The sequence below is a fragment of the Acomys minous genome (assembly GCF_964271855.1).
Source record: "Acomys minous genome assembly, chromosome: 15".
NCBI lineage: Eukaryota > Metazoa > Chordata > Mammalia > Rodentia > Muridae > Acomys > Acomys minous.
Genome location: NC_140497.1, coordinates 56,564,847 through 56,587,009, shown reverse-complemented (window position 1 = coordinate 56,587,009; position 22,163 = coordinate 56,564,847). Strand labels below are relative to the sequence as shown.

The 22,163-nt window shown below is 42.1% G+C and overlaps 1 protein-coding gene across 2 annotated transcripts in view; it reads left to right on the top strand.

The window, feature by feature from the left end:
- The window catches only part of CORIN (corin, serine peptidase), a 222,320-nt gene that overhangs the window by 41,326 nt on the left and 158,831 nt on the right, over positions 1 to 22,163 (top strand). For both annotated transcript variants that reach the window (XM_084760391.1, XM_084760392.1), the window contains exon 3: positions 12,317 to 12,520. In XM_084760391.1, the coding sequence (XP_084616517.1) occupies positions 12,317 to 12,520 (204 nt within the window). The remainder of the gene's footprint in view (positions 1 to 12,316; positions 12,521 to 22,163) is intronic.

The window sequence follows — 22,163 nt, the reverse complement described above, 5'->3', positions numbered from 1 at the left end:
GTTCCTCTCCCAGCAGCTACCAGTTGCTAACAGCTCCTGAGCTAGGGGTGGGACTTCATGGCCCCCTCCCCTGCCAATGCTGAGGTCTGGTGTGAGCTGAACTTGCACAAGTCCTGTGCGTGCTGTCGCAACTGCTGTGAGTTCACATGTGTACTTTCCCTGTTGTCTTATAGTCACCCACCATTTTTGGCTCTTGTGGTCTTCCTGTTTATTCTTCTGCAATGATTCTTGTGAATCTGAATCAATACATCATTCTTTTGGATGGCTGAAAAATATTCCATTGTATGGATATTATGTAATGGTCTTTGACCAATAGAACATTCAAGTTTCCTTCAGTTTTTGGCCTCTATATATTATCTGTTATCCTGCAATGTATACATGTGTTTTTGCGTGTACAAACATTTTTTATTCTCTTAGGCATATACCAGCATATAATTTTGCATGTTCCCTTATGGCATTGTGGAAAACTATTAATTTGCATTCACCCCTAAATTACATCCTGTTTGTACACTGGAAACTTTTACAAAGTAGGAATCTCATGACACATCTTCAAAAGCATTTTTCTAGGTTCTGCACAGCACGATCTCATAGTGAAGCAATATCATGCCCCATAAACATTTCGTATTTTATAACTGAGATGCATGCTGTTGTAATGAGCGCCGAGGCCGCTTTATATCTTTGCTGCCAAACTCTCATTAAATCCTGATTACTTCAGAGAAGCCCTGATTTGTGAGGTAGATAACATCACACTTTCCCAAGTCTCACTGTTGCTCATGTGTTCATGAGGACTGCTCTGCGACTGTGGGACCCAGGCTGTACTGTCGCCAGTCTTTCCCTTTCTCGCTCAGCTCCATGGTGAACAGACTTCTGAAGAGGAGACTTGAGCTTTGTGACCAATGTTATTTGAGCAGCAGGCTATGGAGGAGCAGTGGCACACTGCATCCATCCCACATGGCATTTAACAGGAACTGCCATGGTGAAATGTAAGAAAATTCATTAGAGCTGGAGTTTTATTTCCTTGGTGACCGTGCAGTCCCGATGGGCCATATGACATAGAAGGTCGGGTATAATCTGGCACTAGGAGGTCTGGGGTTGTAGTTGCAGTCTTTCATTTCTTTGCTGAATGGCTTTGTGTAAGATACTTCATCTTCACTGTGAGATGAAAGGTCTGCATTTCACAAATTTATTACAAAAATCAAATGAAATACTGTGTGGATGTCTTCAGAAGCGATAAAGCTCATTATGAAGTCAAAGAATTTTTATGTGTGAGTAATTGCTTACAGATAATTATTTCAATAGCTTTATTACAGTGAATTGACAGTTGACTGTCTGTTTCATTTTAACTCTAAGAAGCTAAATGATGGTATATGGCCCATCGTCATGGTAACCCTGAAATCCCTAACCCTTAGTCTCACAGCCAGCATATCTGCATATCCTGTTGCCCGTGAAGCACCCAGGAAACTTACTTTTGAGTTTGAAATATGATGATCAGGTTTATATGGATTTTATGTTTAGGCTTGAAGCTCACTTTTGAAAGACAAATTTATTTTTAAAATAAGAACTAAATCTGGGCCTGGAGAGACTCAGTAGTCAAGAGCACATGATGTTCTTGCATGTCAGGCAGCTCAGAACACCAGTCACTCTAGCTCCAGGGAGTTGGGTACCCCTCTTCTGGTCTCCTCATCCCAGGGCACTGCTCATCCCAGGGCACTGCTCATCCCAGGGCACTGCTCATCCCAGGGCACTGCTTATCAAAGGGCACTGGTCATCACAGGGCACTGCTCATCACAGGGCACTGGTCATCACAGGGCACTGCTCATCCCAGGGCACTGGCCATCACAGGGCACTGGTCATCACAGGGTGCTGTTGCAGAAGTGCCATGCACTTCCACATTTCCTAACAGTCTCAGCAAGGATACCTTGTGCTACTCAGCTTGGTTAGAAGCCACACTTTTACCTGACGCTGTTCTCTGCTGCTCTATAGAGCTTGTCTCTAACAGGCTCTGCTTTGGTGTCATGGCTGTAGCCTCTTCATTGCTTGGCTATTGCAAGAATGCTGGGGTGAGCAGACAATCTCCACCATGTGTGTATTCTCTTCCTGGGAAGAAGTATATACAATGACCTTTGGAGGAGATAAACTGCCCAGCCTAAGACAAGCTTAATCTTTTTGCCTGTTTTGTGTTATCATGGATGTCATCTGTGAGTCTCTGTGCAGGCTATAAAACCTTCCACAAACCCACCAGCACAGCATTTGTCTTTTTTTGTCAACTCTCTTCCTGGGAAATCTAGCTTGACACAACTTTACCGCATCCACCTGAGGCTGACTCTCTGTCTGCTTCACCTCCTCTTATCCCTTCCTAAGAGCTTTAGCACCTTATGAACTCCATCTCCACTTAACCATTTCGATCCTCCAGACCCTCTCCTACCTCATAAAGGTCTCATTGTGGAGCTCAGCAAAGCATTAAAGCCCCATCCAGCCTCAAAGTTATTGCTCAATTAACTTCCCTCTTAACTCTCGAGTGGACACCAACTTATTAAGCCCAGTGAACTTGATGCTAAACACTGCCTTTTCCTGCCCAATTTTCTCTTAGCACCTGTTTTTGTATTGTCTCTCAGTCCCTGATGTTCACAGAGACCTCAGCTGATGGAGTCAAGCATCCCTAATGGCTACTTTGAGCCAGTCCATCAGTTGCCAATCTTCCCAGTAGTGCCTTGGGCCACATAGTCTTTTCTCATGGAGGCATGGGTTCATTATCCATTTCTCCACTTTCACAGAGCTAAGACTGATCCTGTCTACACCTGTGCCCTACAGTCTCATAAGCAGGCTGCCAAGATTCTTTAGACTTCTTTTTGACGTCTTCCCACTCTAGTAATTTGGAGGTAGAGTATTGTGATGTTGCTAGGTGCCTGTGCCAGCCCGTACGTATTCCCCTACCTTCAATATGAATCATGGATGTTTCCCCTCATCTTCTATCTTCCATCACTCTTACCATGCTTTCTCTTTCCTAATCATTCGAATCTTACCATAAATTCCAAGTTTTGGGATACCAAGAATAGCTTTAGCATAAAACTCATATGTATTCTCTTGCACCTTGTTAGTAGACACAAGAAATGGCAAACCCCGTCTCGTCTTTTTCCCCTCAAATTTCACTTTTCCTGCTGGAGGATGGTATGAAGGCTGTCACCATCCAGTCTTTCTTCACACTGTTACTCCTCCCTTGTGCATTCATGTTCTTTCTAGGTAGACAGTTGGGATTCAGTTGACCAACATGCCGTTCAGTGGACAGTCTATACATTTGTTACCCTAACTTGTTTACTACTTTGTCCTAGTTTTGAGAATTGTTATAAATTCTCTAGTCTGTTGGTCATCTGAGGGGCAGCTCTACAATCACACAGGATATTGTATCCAAAGAAACATCCCACTCTAGGGAGGACATTCTAGTGGGACTCTAGATGAGAGAAGCATGGGAGAATGGCAAAGTAGAAGGATCCAGAGGGTCCTAGAAGCCTACAAGTAGAACATTATGATAGGCAGATTTGGGCCCAGGGGTCCTGCTTAAACTAAGGCACCAGCCAAGGACAATACAGGCGGTAAACCTTAAACCCCTACCCAGATCTAGCCAATGGTCAGACCATTCTCCACAGTAGAGTGGAGAGTGGGATATTACTTTCTCACATACTCTGGTGCCTCACTTTTGACCATGTCCCCTGGAGGGGGAGACCTGGTGGCACTCAGAGGAAGGACAGCAGGTTACCAAGAAGAGACTTGATACCCTATGAACATACACAGGGGGAGGTAATCCCCTTCAGGAACAGTCATAGGGGAGGGGAATAAGGGGAAAATGGGAGGGAGGGAAGAATGGGTGGATACAAGGGATGGGATAACCATTGAGATGTAACAAGAATAAATTAATAAAGGAGAAAAAAAAGAAAAAAAAAAAAGAAACATCCCACTCTATACTAAGTGCAGAAAGGTGGCCACTCTGGGATTCCCCGTCCCCAGATAGCTCAGCCTTATGTGTTTTATAAGTCATAGCAGAGATCACACTACAGCACCGCTCATCTTTGGCCTTGCTGGTGCTCGTTCGGGGTCATGTTGTAATTATTCCTTCCTTTACCTTTCATTTTGCTGTTTCCTTTGCTATATATAACCTTTCTAATTTTATACAGTCTTTCTAGCTTTTGTCCCTTTTTGCTCTTGTTTTGGTGCCAAATGTGCTGTGTGATAGTTCCTGGGTAGATGTGACTAATGATTTACTCACCTCAGATATGGCACTGTTGACAGACCCAAGATAGCCTTAAAAAAACCAGTGAGATACTGGAGTTACCTTCAGGAGCATGGGAGACCCCTGCAGCTTCATCAGCAAGAAGTCCTCTGCAGCATGGATGATGACTCATGAAAAGGCCAGCCCTGGGGTTTATGGGACAATTTGTAGTCAGCCTTACTGAAGCCCTTTTCTCCAGTAAATGTTTACTGCCCACATAACATAGGGAGGGGCCTTGTGGGTTTTATAGTATTCTATGTCAAGAGCCCCCTTTTTCATCCACGAGGGAACAATTGAATCCAGAGGAAACAGTGATCCAGCAGCCATCCTGACAGCAGTTAAGGTGATATCTCAGGGAGGGTTTGATTTGTTTGTTTGTTGTTCTGAGTATTAATGCCACTGAACATTGAGTTAGAGCTTGCGCTGTGTTATTGCAGTTGTATTGCATGAGTCCGTTGTACGTTTTAGACATTGGCTTTATCAGATCTACTCGGCACCATCTTTTTGTTATACTCACTGTCTCCTTTGCTGTGCATAAACCTTCTTGCTTTATACAGTTAGACTAGTTAGTACCATTAGACCATTTTTTTCATTTACTGATTGTGCTTTCATGCCACATTGATGCCCACAACATGAAAAGATACTAACAAATCTTTAGACCACATGAGCCCCATGTGCTCTGAAGGAATTGACTGGAACAGATGGAAGGATGTTCTGTGTTCACTGACTGCACAGATTATTACTGTTAAAGAGACTGCACTACCAAGAGCACTTCATAGCTTCCATTCAGTAACTAGACAAATTCCAGTAGGAAAACAAATTCTAAAATGTATATGGAATCTCAACAGGCATCCTCATAACCTGGGCAGTCTTGAGCAAAACAAACAAAGAGGTTATTACACTTGCTGACTTAAAAAAGGAATTTTAAAGGCAGAGTTGTCAAAGCCGCATGAGCACTGGCGCTGCAATGGACATGGTGACCCATGGGGCAGAATGGCCCAGGCTCAGCCCCCTTTCTCCAACATATGTGTGCTTCATATATGTTCTTCAGCAAAGGAACTGGGAATGCACAGTGAGCATAGGATGGTGTCTGAAACAAGAGATGTTAACGCACCAGGGCATCCACATGGAAAAAGAATAGGACTGAACACTTTTACTTTTTAAAATCACACCAAAATAGGTTACACTGGAACATAAGACTTGAAGCCATAAAACTGTTAGAAGGACTTCTGATTGGGGCTTGTTACTACTCATCTAGACACTGATGTCTTGATTGATATCCATCTTCCCTGTCTTACGTCTGCGTGGCTGAGGGTTGCAGGATAGATAGACCATGTGCTAGACCAATGCTTGCCACTAAACTCCACTCCAGCTGTTTGGTTGGGACTTTTAACAGACATGTTTGGTGCTTTCTGGAGAATGAGGTGATATGGGTTGAATATGTGCCATGGAGTCTTAACGGTCATGGGGTCTGGCTGGAACTGACTTTTTTTTTTTTTTGGCTTTTCAGACAGGGTTTCTCTGTGTAGTCTTGGCTGTCCTAGACTCGCTTTGTAGTTCAGGCTGGCCTCAAACTCACAACGATCCGCTTGCTTCTGCCTCCCGAGTGCTGGGATTAAAGGTGTGCGCCACCACGCCCGGCTTGGAACTGACTTTTAAATGATTGTTCACATCAGTTTTGTTTCTAAAACTCTTATTGAAAGGCTACTTAATCTTTCTTTCTTTTCCAGGCTGTTAAAGACTTGTATACAGAAGTCTTAGAGTCATCTTCATCTAAAACGAATTATTCTTGTTCTATCTGTAGGCTTATGAAGAGGGATCTGAGGTCACCTTTTTGGACTTCTTCACTCTATGAAAGCTCTAGCCATAGCTCATTAGATTTTTTTTTCATTTTTGGCATGGAGAAGAATGAAAAAAAAACAGAGGGGTAGAAAGACTTGAGATATGTGATTTATATTTCCCACCTACTTCTCTTGAACTCAAGAGAAAAATAGTGTTTCTTCCTTCAAGCTGGCTAGTTGAGTTTGAGAGTGTTGAGGTGGAAACTACATTTTTTTCTCTTAGTAAATTTCTAAGCAGCTTAAATCTTTTTATAAAAAATTGCAATTAGAAGACTCTGAGCTTCTTAATTCATAACATTGGATTCTGAGCCTCATTTTCAAACAGGACACTCTCCAGGTCTTTATTCATACCAGAAAGTATAATGTTCCTAATGACCTGTCATGACCTCATTTCTTGTTGCTTAGGTAAATCTTCAGATCTTATTCATAACTTTGACTTTCTGGTACAGATTCACCAACAGAATTTTCAAGCATATGTCTTCATAAAGTCCTCAGGCTGTAGTTAGATCCATACCCCAGGCCTCCTGAAATGATGATTGAGGGTTTATACTCAAAGCACAGTCCTCGGACCAAACAGCAATCTTCCTGGGGACCCTAAACTGCTGGATGCAATCTCAGGCCCCACTCCAGTGAAATCCTTTAGAGATCCCTATGCCCATCCATCCTTCCCTCCATCCAATAGCTCTTCCTCCTATCTTCTTAGACCAGTGGATCTTTCTCATCACAGCTACCAAAGCCTTTCTATCTAATGCGCTGTTAGGAGCTGAGAGTGATTTGAACCAGACTTTGAAACAAGGAGCCTGTATGTTTTATCTGTGTTTCATTCCTGTAAGCTCATATTTCTCTGTTTGGCCAGTGTCAAGGTGTCTGTTCTAAACTGCTTTCTTACTTTACACTCATGCCTTCCTTCCCTGGCAACATCATCATTCAATCCCCATCACTCTATTCATCATTTGTACATCCAACACACAGTTATGGCAGAGGCCAGAGATGATTCTGGCTGTTCTTCTGTGTCTTGAAATGAGGCACATGGGTGCCTCCCCTAGAGTGTAAGCAGATGTGCTCTGGGAGCACGGTGAAGGGAGCACTTTGTGGGGAGCCTGGAAAGGTGTTCTGCAAGAGCTCTTTACTTTGTTTCAGCTTGGCCCTTTCCCTTAAATATTGACGGGTACTTCATACTAAATACATGCAAAACAATTACAGCAAAATAAATCACTGTGGGTTGAGTTCGCATTCTTCATTATCTTTTTTATCAGTCAGGACTGGTTAGATTACTGCTATGTATCATCATCATCATCATCATCATCATCATCATCACCACCACTGCCACCACCACCACCACCACCATCTTAACCAGCACCACCACCACCAGGTTAATTTCTCACTCTATAGGTGATTTGTGAGGTGGTGGTAGTGGGAGGAGGGTGTATCAATCAGGTTTTCCAGAATCTGTCCTGATGGAGGAGTTGCCACCCTGACCTTTTGGCTGTTGTGTAAAAGGTCTAGAGGCAATTAAATGCCTCTACCTAGAAGCAACACTTGTTAGTTTTGCTTGTAGTTTTGAACTTACTGGAAGGCTGTACCCAAGAGGCCAGAGACTGCAATTGCTCCACGTTTCTTACTGGAATGGAACAGGATAAAGTATGTGATGAACAGCACAGAGGGACAAGTGTACTTGTACGAACATGGGTGCATTCTGAGTCCCACATGTGCAAACCTTCCCCTCATGTCCTTATGGTTTTTGCTTCTGGAAGTTCTATTTGTTATTAACTGCTTTTGCCTTGAGAAAGAGCCCAGCTTCCCAACTTAGCTTGTAACACTGGCTTCTAATTCTGCTCTGTACTTGATCTCTTTAAACATCACCTTTCAGAGACAGTGATTGTCCCCACAAGATTCATTAAAAATTTACCATCACAACATGATGCGTTTTAAACCTTTGACATGAACTGGCCTTCATGTCTGACCTGTGCTGCCTTCCAATTCTTTGTGTGAAAGCCATGTTTCATTACTTGCTGCATGGCTTTTCTATGCCTTTTGTTCTGTTTGGAAAATGTCTTGTTCCCTGTTACCACCTCTCTTCTCCACAAATACTTTGCTCCAACCTAGAAAATCTGTAATCCTCCTTGAAGATTTCCAAGGATGTTTTCCCCCTAAGAAATGCTTTCTAATTTAGGATGACTGTTCCCTTAGTTGTAGCCAGCAAACCGTCCTATGCATATCATTCTCAAAGCACCCGGTTTGTATTTTTTAGATTTCATGCTTGCTTCACTTAAGTAATCTGTGCACATCTTGATGGCAGGAACATGTTACTAAGCCCTGTGTTCTAAGCAAGAATAATTATGCAGTTCCTGGCACATGGAGAATGTGAAGTAAATGTGTTACACACAGCCAAAGACTCAAAGATAAAATCACAACATCAAGGGCAGATTTTGCAAGTAAATAATTGCAGCAAGTATCTATTATCAATCAATCAATCAATCAATCAATCTATCTATCCATCCATCTATCATCTATCTATCTACCTACCTAACTATCTCTCTCAGAATAAGAAGTGGGTGTTATGTGTATGTCTGTTTTGGGGCAAGTTAGCCATCCTAAGTTTCAGTAGCTTTCTCTTTAATACTCTGCGAGGATCGCTTAATGTTTTTTTGCTGATTTTATAGGCTTGTTGGAAGGCTAACTCTCTGTTAGTGAAGGCATATAGCAGCCTGTAGTAGTTCCTTGCTGCTGCTATAACAAATGATCATACCCTTGGTAGCTTACAGCATGCCTCTGTTATCTTAGAATTATGAAGGTTAGAAACCCAAAACAGGTTCCACTGGGCAAAATTCTTTCTACAAGTTTTAGAGGAGGAATCCATTTCATTGCCTTTTCTTATTTCTAGAAACATTGTCTCATGGAGTCTTTCCCATATTTCATGACTGGCATACGCCCCTTTCTGCTTAGAAGGACCCTTGTGGGTATATTAGAGTCTGTTGACTAATCCAGGATAATGTTCCAACTTCCGATCCTTAGTTTAAGGGCATCTACAGTGCATCTACATGCAAGGTATGCAACAGTCACAGGCTCCTCAGGCATGTGGAGGAAGTGCTATCCTGATGACTACTGTGCTCTTTCTTATGATAAAGGATTATTATCATTTGATGCACAGGCTGCTCCTCAGACCTTGTTAAATTCTTTCTATTTCAGAGCCCAGACACTCACAAGCCATACATCCTTGATGTGATTTACTATTTATTGATAATTTAGCTTGAAAGAACCATACCTTTCTCACCTCAAATATGTGCTAAGTGCTTAGTCTTTGAAATGTCACCATTTTGTGATGTTGGGATACATACTACAGTAAAAGAAAATAGAAATTTAAAAATACCTTAATAGTACTAAGAAAGAAAAAGTTTCTGTTTGCTATCATTGTGCAGAAATGACTAACAGCTATTGAGAAATTCCTGTGAGCTAAGAGCTGGTCTAAGTGTTTACACAGAAAGCATCGACTAGCGAGGTCTGCAGTGTGAACTTTAGAGTGCTGCTATTTTCCTTATTTCATGGGACTTGAAAGACTTTGCCTTTGCTAAGGGTAGAAAGTGGCAAAGATGGGATTTCAAAAGAAGGTGACCAGGCTGCAGCTACAGGGTGTTAACTGCAGCAACATGAAGAGTGGAATGGAGGCAAGGGCAGGTGACTTGAGGAGGTTGAACTCTGTGCTCTGCACCCCTAGTGCTCAGCATCTCTGTGGTACTGGCTGAATCACTGAGTATTGCTGACTTCTCATCTTCAGGTTAAAAAAATGCTTAATAGGTGGTGATCAGCTATGTTGGGAATTGGTCCGTTTCCAGAGATGCTTGAAAATGAATTTTCTAGGAAGTTCCAACTTTTAAAAGTGCATCTTTTCAGTTTTTCCCCACACCCACGGTCTGCTCCATCCCTTCTTTTCTTTTCCCTCCTCTCCTTTCTCTATTCCCTTCCCTTTCCACCTTCCTTCTCTTTTAAATGCCCTTCAGGAACTTCACCTTCAGCAACTGTCAATCATTATCTTTCTCTGCATTTTGGCAAATTGCTTTGCCACAGAGCTAAGGGCGAGGGAACTGCCTGTTATTTTAAAGAAACATGTTTTCTAGGCTAGTGTTTTCTACAAATGCTATTGTTCCCAAGGACTCCTTGGGCCAAGCAGATGCTTGTAGCATGTTCACTATTAAAAGTACAGACAAGACTATTAATAAGACTAGTAATTACAAAAAATATTAAGAACAGTATACGGCAAGGAAATGATTTTAGTAGGATTCTATAGAGGTGCAGATGTAAGGAATCCAGCACTTGCTGGAAGGGTGTTAATGGACCTGGCTGCCTACTCAGAATTAGCCTGGTAAGAATCAACTTAGTGGATCTTAGTTACACAGCCACAGTAACATAAATGTGTTATCTGAAAAAAAAACCTATGCAGAAATAAGCAAGGAAGGGAGTAATTAGCACAGAAATGAAATTTCAGGCAATGACAAAGCATACGAAGTAAGAAAGAGTCAATAAACCCAGAACACTAACTGGACACATTCACAGAGAGCCAAACCTAATATTATGGAGCTTTTGCCATGTGCCATGTGCAACAAAGAGCCTAGGCATGCATTTCTTTGTGATCTGGGGTAGATGCTGCATCATTTGAAGGTTGAAACTGTGGAAAGGTTGCCTTGCTTCTCTGTGTGCACCTGATGTTTCCTCACAGCCACTCATGGTTGAAGAGTGCGTTACCTGCATTGTGAGGCTTGCTTTTGTGTCCAGTGTTTAATTTGGAATCCTTTGGCAGATGAAACTGTTGATTTATTTAGCAAGAGACAGCTGCTTTGCTGTTTTGATTTGGAGTTAATGTTTTCCTTATGCACAGAAAACTTTTTTCGCAGACTGATAGTAAACATAGCATTTTTATTTCTTTTATGTTTAATGGTCCATGGGAATATTTAGAAAAGTGAGAGTCACTTAGAGCAGTTTCTGTAAGTGGTTTCTATATGTAAGAGTGTCCCTTGGGTGTGTCCAAGGACAGGTCAATATCACATTTGTTTGCTTTATTGTCGGGCTTGCCTGCCGGGCTATGCTCACAGAGCAGAGTCTACTATCAATTTGATTGAGTTAAAACTACACCATCTCTCTCAGGGTCTTAAAAATTTGGCCTAAAAACAAACAAAGGAATTATGAATAATCTTACATTTGGCTCTCTGTTTTGAGAATGTGACCATTTAATAATCTAAGTTTATTGACTCTTTCTTATGTCATATTTTTATGTTGTTTTGGTTACAGACAAAAGTTATTTATCTTCTCCATTTATTTTGTGCTAAAATTGGAGTTTAATTTCCTTTGGTTTCTATTATGTTTTGTGCTAAGTGTTTGGGTTTGCTTGTTTTTATTTACTCAAATATTTAATGAAACTCTGGAGAAATATACGGCTGAAGGCAAGCATGTCTCACTGTCTTTGGGTAGCAGGTACAGCATAGAGCCATGTGCACGCACATGGGTCTGGGAGTGTGACATGGAGAATCTGAGATGGTAGTACAAGAACACTATTGGGGGTGGGTGGGCGTGGTGGCGCACGCCTTTAATCCCAGCACTTGGGAGGCAGAGGCAGGCAGATCACTGTGAGTTCGAGGCCAGCCTAGTCTACAAAGGGAGTCTAGGATAGCCAAGACTACACAGAGAAGCCATGTCTTGAAAAGCAAGCAAGCAAACAAACAAACAAAAAGAATGCCATTGGACTCATGGTGTTTTATTCCCATGAGTCTCATCTGGGGTAGAATTGCCCCACATTCTTCATGGTCCAGACACAGCTGTAAAAATGAAGTGCTGGGGAAAGCTTTGGTTCCCTTGAAGACTGTCTGGCAGCATTTCTCAACCTCTGGTAGCAACCCCTTTGGCGAACCTCTATCTCCAAAAATATTTACATTACCATTCATAAGAGTAGAAGAATTACAGTTATGAAGTAGCAACCAAAATAATGTGATGGTTGGGGTCCCAACAAGATGAGGAGCTGTATTAAACAGTTGCAGCATTAGAACCATTGTGATAGTGCCACTGTCCCCAAGACGACTGTGGTACTAAAAGTAGCTTTTCTCTTGCTTTTTGTGTTTGCCTGCATAGGATGATAGATGACACTAACATTTTTTTATATTTGCTTTAAAAAAATAACTACTTTAAGGCATGTTTAAAAATACATATGCATTTTGTCTTTCAGGAACATTAAAAAAGGTTTATTTCAAGTCAAATGGCAGTGAACCTTTAGTCACTGATGGTGAAGTCCAAGTGCCTGATGTTACCCTCGTAAATATAGTTCATAATGAGAGCACAGGGGCACCTTCTATGTCCCCCACCCAATCCACTCCAGCCTGGGCATCTAGACCTCTTCCTTTCTCTGGGAACCAGAGTCACAGGAATACAGGTAAGTCTGAAGTTGCTGAACACAAATAAATGCCTTTGTGTCTGTGACAACTGATGCTCTGAAGTCACACTCACAGGTCACATGGTGAGAGCCATTCATTCTGAAAGCCTAGTGGAGTGCCTGTCCTTTAAGTCTGAAATGCCTGCAGTTCCGCAGGCAAGACTGGAATGGAACAGGAAATGTAATGAATCAACATTTCAGAGCTATAGCCCTCTGTGAAAGTTGCTTGCCCCATTATGAACCTTGTGTTAAAAATTATTAAGTTAGCAAGTGGAGTCACTTGCAATGTTCTCAGGGCCTTGCAAGAGGGATTTCCCGTCCATACAGGACGAGGATAGCATGACTAAAATCTCACCCCTATTTGCTTTTGAGGTGTGCTTGTGTTCTTTGTCTCTTGCTTCCCTCTTTTATTAGTGGTGACAGTTACTTGACGACTTGGCGACTGAAAACAATCACACCTTCAGGCAAATGACAAGTGCCGAACTCCTGCTGGGTGAACTCCAAGGGAGGACTTAGTATTTCCAGAAAAAGAGTTGGGCCAGAGAGAAAAGACAGGATGAGGAGACATCATACTATGTATGGAATGTGACTTGATCCCTCGACAGCACCAGACCTTCAGTAAAGTTACCTTACTTCTGGAAGGCCTGGTGGGACGGGTTTGTGTGTAAAGGCATTCCCCTCAAAAAAAAAAAACCCTTCTGGGAAATTATCCGGCCTTTAAAAAATTTCCTACAGCAAGAAATGATATAGATTTCTCTCATTCAAAAAGGCAGCACATCTTAGCCCGGGCCAGAGCATTTATTTTCATTCTGAACTAGGAAGGGAAATCTGAAGTTGACTTGGAGCTATCACGGTGTGGATTTGCCAGTGATTGAGAAAAAGCAGAGCTATTTTGTTTCACCAGTTCCAAAAGGACAGCCTGCTTAGAGTTCACTACTTCCCACTTCACAGTGTGACTACAGGTTTTAGCCATCTCTTAAACTCAGTGTTCACCAGCGATGCAGGGGTAGGCAGGCTTATGGCCTGACAGCAATATTGCAAAGCACAATTATGGCATGTCAAAATTATATTCCTCAGGAGTTCAACTTCGAGGGTTCGTATTTTGCTCAAGCACTTCATTACTCCGAAGGACAAGGTTTTCCATCAGATGCGAGGAAGTACATTTACATAAAAACAGCCCAGTTAATGTGGTTGTAATTACAGCAACTGTTATTTTCCTCTTTGGAGTGGATTTGTCTGTAGTTTGAAAGTACTGTTATTCCTTAAGATTTGAATAAATTTGACAAGGACATACCTTGGAGTGCATGCACGTGCACACACACACAGACACTTATTTTGCATATGAACTTATTTTGATGGAGATGAAATCACAATGACTACGTGAAGAAAGGCTGAGCCCTTTGACAGTTTGCCCATGTGTGTTGAACATGTGCTTGGCTTGGCTTCATGCTGCTGGCCGGGGCAATTCCTGAGCCACTATCAACATTAGCTGGAGCCGTGGGCTTCCAGAAGCTTCTGTCTCCAACACTCTAGTGAGGGTGCAGTCTGAGGCTTCTGAGAGTTTGATGGTTTTCAAGGTATATTTGGGCGTGAGCCCCATAATTAAGTGGTGAGAGTCACAAGTTAGGTAAGTGCATGCTTCAATGTTTAAGGCATAAGAACGAACCGGCATGTCCAGTATAATTTGCTTGGTGGCTATGAGGCTGTGTCTCAGGACTTCTGGGTGAGTGCTCTCTCACTGTCTTTGTTTAATGAATTTTATGTTTCCTTTACAGACTCAGAGCATTGCTGCACATATCTTTTTTTCCCAACATTTTAAAAAATTTTATTTTATTAAATTATTCATATTACATCTCAATGGTTATCCCCTCCCTTGTATCCTCCCATTCCTGCCTTCCTCCCATTTTCCCCTTACTCCCTTCCCCTGTGACTGTGACTGAGGGGGAACTCCTCCCCCTGTATATGCTCATAGGGTATCAAGTCTCTTCTTGGTAGGCTGCACATATCTTAGGCTCTGGGAGAATAGAAAAGACTCATCTGGTTTTGGCTTTTTCTGTTTTCTTTTGGCTTTATTGATGGAAAGCCATGCTGTTCTGATACAAAAGTGAAGTGACTATTTGAGTGAATACGTGGGGTGTATTAACTGAAGAAGTTGAACATGTGACTTGTCATTTTTGTTTGTGGCATCTGCTCACACTTCTGCTGCTAGATTTTATTTAACCAAATTTAAATTATCACTTATGTCTTCTTTTATATTAGCACCTTGCAGAGAAACATTTTTTTGGTATTTTCCCTGTTTATTACTATTCTTCAATTGAGAGTTTTAAAACTTTGCTGACATATGTAAAAGCTGTGTAAGTGTCCCTTGGTCCAGACCATGGCTAGACATCCTACCTGGATTTCTTGGCCAGTGCTCTCTACATGTCGTGCGAAAGAGTCTTGGCCCGAGACGCTTCCTTCTGAGGGACCCTCATATCATGCCCAGGCTGCGAATTCTACACTCACAAAGTGTTGTCCAGAATATACTGCATAACTGTGCTACACTGTGTGGTACCACCAGCCTTTCTGCATGGGGGGGGGGGTTGGCTTCATATAACAGGCTATATTTGGGGTTTCCTTTCCCTCACTGTGAACCCCAAAGGCAATGTAGAGAAGGAAGTGACCCACCATAAACTTTAATGCCGTGATTTAGCAAGAGATTTTTCTAGGGTGGATGCTGTATCTGGGTTTCAATTTAAAACTCTTTCTCTTTATTTACATTATAAACACTTAGACACATGTTGAAGGAAGGGGGAAAACTGGCTAACAAGAGGCTGGGGAACCACACAGAGTGTGCTTCACAGTGAAATAGACTGTTCTCTGGTCAAGTATCAGAAAGTAGATTGATGTCCTGAGAATTTCACATGGTCTGTTCGCTTCTCAGGTGTCTGGTGGCCAGCCCTAGACGGCCTAGTTCAGACAAAAGCACATCTTCCTTTCCATTCATTCACTTTTTAAAAATAACTGTTTTTTTTATTAAAAAAAACCCGAAACAAAAGGACATGAAAGCAGGATGGGAGCTCCGCGGGATGAACGGTTTGGGGTGAAAGATGGGTGAGAGGAGAGGAGGGAGATCTGGGACCAGAATGCATTCTATACAGGGATCGAATTGTCAAAGAACAAATTAATAAAGAAAGTAACTGCTTCCTAAAGTGCATCAACACATTAACTCCACCTTTTCAGTATGGACAATTCAGCAGTCTTTAATGTATTTTATTAAGTTGTGCAATTGCAAAGATGCTGTATCTATTGTTCCATATTGGCTTTGTATGAAATCCCTAACCTAAACTAACCTAATTACGTCTCCATGGGTTTGCTCATTTTGAAACTTTGTGTTTAGCCTGAGGCCCATGGCCTGCATCTGGGCAAAGATAGTTACAAATGTGCCTCAAAAATCAAAGCGGATTGAGGACATTATGATGAAATGGCTTATGTAACTCGGTTGTTATGTGGTTCTCACCGTGATCTTTGTAGATGACAACACAGTGTCCCAATGTTAAATTAGACATATGTGGTAGAGTATCAGACAACACAGGTTTCTTTCTTTTAGCATGCTTTCTGGGTGCATCCATATCAGCTACGATGGCTTCATCCTCTTCTTAGTGCTAACAATATTCTGTTGAACGGGTATATAACATTTTCTCAGTCCATCTTTCCAGTGATAGGTACCTGAGTTGCTGCCATCTTTTTAGCGAGCATGAATTATACCACTGTGATTATTTGTGCTCAAGCTGTGGTGTGCACACATGCTTCTGATTTTGTTTGGGTTATATGAAAAGCAGAAATAGGTTATTTCTCTAGTTTCCTCATTATTACCTGTCTGGTTGTTTCTTCCACCACAGAGAGTAGATATTGAAGCCTCCCACTGTTGTCACTGTCACCATAACTCCAAGTTACTCTTAGTCATTTTCCTGATTTTTTCTTGGATCTGAGGCTTGGGGTATATTTGAGGGATTGAAGAATTCTATGTAAAAGCTTCTTAATTGTGTGTTTTTCTTTAAAGGTTTATAAGATAGTTTAAGCCTCTTCTAGACCGCTTGGCAGAGTAGCTCCAGCAGTCACCACTCTCGAGTTTTGTGCTCCTTGGAGTTTCTATACGTGCTTATATCACCACCTAGCTGTACTATTATAGCTCAGTTGTCTGAAAGCTTTAAGGAAGGAATGCAGCACACTTGATTTTCTTCTCTGTTGAAGACCAAACATCTTTCTGTAGTGCAACTAGAGGAAAATGATCACAATACTCACTCAGCCAAGATCAGCATGGCAGAAGCTTCCTGGACATGTTACTTGTGTCACAGAAGCCAGCTTTAAATTTTTAAGAATTTACTTATTCACCTTATATCCCAGTTGTAACCTACTCCCCCCTCTCCTCCCAATCCCACCCTCCATCTGCCACCTTTCTCCTATTCCTCAGAAAAGGGGAGCTCCCCCTCACCCCCTCTCTAACTCATCAAGTCGCATCAAGACTGAGTTCGTCCTCTTTCCCTGTGGCCTGGCAAGATAGTCCTGTCAGGGAAAAGTAATCAAAAAGCAGGCAACAGGTTCCATGTCAGAGACAGCTTCTGCTTCCCTTACTAGTGGACCCACATGAAGCTTGGAGCTTCCCAACTGCTACATCTATGTAGAGGATCTAGGGCCAGTCCATGCATTGTCCTTGGTTGGTACTTCAGAATCCGTAGGCCCCCAACTCCATAGTTGGCTCTGTTCATCTTCTTGTGGAGCCATTGTCACTTCTAGGTCCTTTGATCCTTTCCCTCACTTTTCCAATAGACTCCCTACGCTTCACCCAATGCCTGGCCATGAGTCTCAGAATCTGTCTCGAGGCAGTGTTTGGTGGAGCCTCTCAGAGGACTATGCAGGCATAGCAGAGTATTGTTAATAGTGTTGGGGGTTGGCTCTTTTCCATGAGGTAGGTCTTGTGTTCGGCCAGGCATTGGTTGGACATTCCCTCAGTCTCTGAACTATTTATCCTATCTTTATCTCTGAACATCTTGTAGGCAGGGTAAGTTTTGAATCGAAGTTTTTGTGGGTGGGTTGGTGTTATCCCTCCACTACAAGTCCTGTCTAATTAGAGGGTGTCTTCTTCGGTCTCCATGGCCCCTGATACTAGCAGTCTCAGCTAGAGTCCTTCTCAGATCCTCCCAGAGGCCTATTCTGACTTAGGTCTCCAGCTTGTCACAGAGATGTTGCCACCCACAGTTTCTGTTTTCTCTCCAGGCCTTCTGCTCTCCCCAGGTCTGATCTCCACCCTCATTGCTCTCTGTGTTCCCTCTCCTACCTTGTTCCCTCTCTTCAACCATTACCTCTGACTATTCTATTTCCCCTTCTGAGTGATACTCAAACATCCTCCCTTGGGTCATGCTTGTTACTTATCTTCTTTGGGTCCGTGAATTGTAGTGTGTTCATCCTGTATAAAGTGGCTAATATCTGCTTATAAGTGAGTACATACCATGTGTGTCTTTCTGGGTCTGGGTTACCTCACTCAGAATGATTTTTTCTAGTTCCATAAATTTGCCTGCAAATCTTATAATTTACTTATTTTCAATAGTTAAGTACTATTTCATTGTGTAAATGTACCAGTTTCTTTATCCATTCTTCAGTTGAGGGACATCTAGATCATTTCCAGATTCTGGCTATTACAAGCAAAGATGCTGTGAACATACTTGAGCAAATGTCCTTGTTGCATGGTGGAGCGTTTTTTAGATGTTTGTCCAGGAGTGGTGTAGCTGGGTTGTGGGTAGAGTTATTCCCAGTTTTCTGAAAAAGTGCCAGATTAATTTCCAAAGCAACTGTACAAGTTTACAGTCCTACCAGCAATAGAGGAGTGTTCCCTTTTCTCCACATCTTCGCCAGCATGTGCTGTCACTTGACTTTTTGATCTTAGCCATTCTGACAGATGTAAGATGGAATCTCAGAGTTGATTTGAGTTGCATTTCCCTGATTCAGCATTTCTTTATCATGGTATAACTCTAACCAAGGAAGCTAAAGACCTGTGTGACAAGAACTTCAAGTCTCTGCAGAAAGAAACTGAAAACGATACCAGAAAATGGAAGCATCTCCCATGCTCATGGGTTGGTAAGATTAACATAGTAAAAATGGCCATCTTACCAAAAGCAATCTACATATTGAATGACATAACCATGAAAATACCAACACAAGCCTTTACACACCTTGAAAGAACAATTCTAAACTTCATATAGAACAAACAAACAAACAAACAAACAAACAACCTAGAATAACTAAAATAATCCTATACAGTAATGGAACTTCTGGAGGTATCTCCATCCCTAACTTCAAGCTATACTACAGAGCAATAGTAAAAAAAAACTGCACGGTACTGGCATAGAAATAGACTTGTTGATCAATGGAATTGAATTGAAGATCCAGAAGTAAATCTACATACCTATGGATGCTTGATTTTTGACAAAGGAGCCAAAAACCATACAATGGAAAAAAGACATCTTCAACAAGTGGTTTACCTGGATGCCTACATGTAAAAAATGCGAATAAATCCATATTTAATCAATCTGCACAAAACTCAAGTCCAAATGGATCAAAGACCTCAACATGACACCACATACACTATATGTATTAGAACAGAACATGGGGGAAGAGCCTTGAGCTCATGGTAGAATTAAAAAAAAATTCAAATTATATCCTGATTGTTGTCCCCTCACTTGTATCTTCTTGTTCTCCCCGCCCCCACTCCCTCCCTCTTTCACCCTCTTTTCCTCCCCTAGTTCTCTGATAGAAGAGGCCTTCCTCCTCCACCATATGATCACAGCCTATCAGGTCTCATCTGGGTAGCCTGCTTCCCCTTCCTCTGAGTGCTGCCAGGCCTCCCCACCAAGGGGAAGAGGTCAAATAGGGGGCACCAGAGTTCATGTCCCAGTCAGTCCCCACTTTCCACACAACTGTGGATGTGTTGTCCATTGGCTAGATCTGAATAGGGGTACTAGCTTTACTGCATGCATTGTCCTTGGTTGGTATGGCAGTTTGTGCGGGCGACCCCGCCATCCTACCCAGCCAGGTCCAGATCCATCAGCCTTGATGGTCTTCTTGTTGGAACTCTTAATGTTCTTATGCCAAGGACTTCTTTGACAATCTGGTGAAGGCATATGTCTTTCCAGAATAATATTATCCTAAAGTAAATTACATAGAGTTAAAATAATAAAAATTATATTTAAAATGCAGTCACTAACAAATTAGAAATCTAAACTATTCATTAGACAGTCAAATGCCGGCTTATTTATTAATGCATTCAATTGTGATATTCTACAATAGGTCAAAAGCCAAAATTTTTTAAAACAGGAATGAAACATAAATAATGTTTTGAAGTTTCTGCAACACCTCTATGTTGATTTGTTAATATCTATGACTTATATATACTTTCATATTTGTTGCCCAGGTTGGTAATTTAAAAAAATTTAAATTTGTTCATTTTACATCCTGATTGTAATCCCTCCCTTGTTGCCTCCCGAACCCACTCGCCCTCCTTCTCCTAGTCCTCAGAAGGAAGAGCTCTCCTCCCCACACATCTGACTTCAGCCTATCAAGTCTCATCAGGACTGCCTGTATTCTCTTCCTCTGTGGCCTGGCAAGGCCACCCTGTCAGGGGAAAGTGATCAATGTGTGCTGTCCAGAGTCTGTGTCAGAAGTAGTCCCTACTCCCCATATTATGGGACCCACAAGGAGACTGTGCGGCCTATCGACTACATCTGAGCATAGGGTCTAGGTCCACACCACACATGGTCCTTGGTTGGTGCATCAGTCTTTACAGCACCCACTCCTCTGCCTAGATTTGTTGGCTCCATTGGTCTCCTTGTAGATCTTCTGTCCCCTCCAGGTCCCTCTATTCCCCAACTCTTCCATAAGACTTCCTGTCTCCACCCCGAAGTTTGGCTGTGAGTCTCAGCATCTGTTTGCATCTTCTGCTGGGTGGAGTCTTTCAGAGGGCATCAATCATAGGCTCCCGTCCTGTTTCTTCTCTTCAACGGCTTCAGGTATCTATTCTGCTTCCCCTTCTGAATGAGAATTAAGGATTCTCCCTAGGGTCTTCTTTTTTGGTAATTTAATTACTCCAAATTTCAGTCAGAGATTCTAGGACAAAGGTGATACTTTGCTTTTATACAAGTTTGTAGAGAGCCCAAATGCTTTGTCTGACTGTTATGATCTGCATTCTGATGAAGGTGCCTGATATAGAGGAAAATAATCTGTTGTTGCTTAGCAAGGTCTTCTGTCTCTTTTTAAAAATTAATCTTACATCCTGACTCCATCACCCCCTCCTCTCATCCAGACCCCACTCTCCCTCCCCCTTTCTCCTCTTCCCCTTCCCTTATTCCTCAGGAAAAAGGAGCCCCCTGCACCTACCCACACCAACACATGAAGCCACATCAGTACTGAGTGCACCCTCTTCCCCCTAGCCTAGTGAGGTAAACCCACCAGAGGGAAGTGACTGGAAAAATAGGCGATGGAGTCCATGTCAGAGATGGCTTCTGTCTCTTTAGGTCTTTTACTTGTAAAGTTATTACAGTCATGACACATGAACATCTGCACTCATGTGTTCCACTGGGTACCAGTGTTGCATCGAAATGGCCATGCCCAGTTGTCAATCCTCTTCTACATGTTAAATCAAATTATCCAGGCTAAAACTACAATTAGGAGGTTTAGGCATGACCAGTATAAGCATCAAACTGTGAACAAGCGAATGGCTAAGTAGTTGTTGTGTGCTTGTGTTGTATGCTCATCGAGGGTCAGGGTTTCTGGTGATGACTTAGGCGGCTTTTGGGAGACAAGGAAATGCTTCCCTGCTCTCTTTCTTCCTTACCCCATCTTTTGATGCTTTCCCTGGGGTGCATTAGTTTCCCCCAGAGACAGCAAAATTAATCTGATAAGCAGAGCTGGGGCTTTGGAAGAGGTAAGAGAACCGTGCCTGTGTCATTCTATAATTATTAATTATTATTATTATTATTATTATTATTATTATTAATCATAATTTCTGGGGTAGTTCACCAACCTTCTCTCCTAAGAAAATCCTGATATATCCCCATGTAACATGTATCCCTAAAGGTAATGTTTCCACAGCAGATTGATAGAGCAAATCAGAGCCTGGTTAGTCATGCTGAAAAAGTTTGTGGCTTAAAATTTTCCTTTCCACACCCATTATCACGTCCCCTTTAGGACAAACATTCCCAACGTGCTTGATCCAACTAGAGTGAACAAACACACACAGTAGCACATTGATATCAGCAGTGAAAAAAACAATCCTGGCCACACTGAAGACAGGAAGTGATTCTCTAGGACCCAAAGGCTCAGATATCAAGTGAAAATCCGATCCAAACTGAGGGATCTGCTTTAATATGTGGTTCTGAAAGAAACTTGATACTGTGTGTAAATTTTGGCCTGAATCATTCAGTCTGCTGAACGTCTCAGTGATTGGTTTTTTGTACAATTGTGTATTGAGAGTGAAAAGCCTTGTCAGTGGGAATCTGTTTGCTGTTACTTGTGTCTTTGGAGAATAAGCCTTTTCCACATAATTGTAGTTGAAATGAATATAGTGGTGAATATTCCAAACCCAGAGCTTTCTATCTGTCCACACTTGATG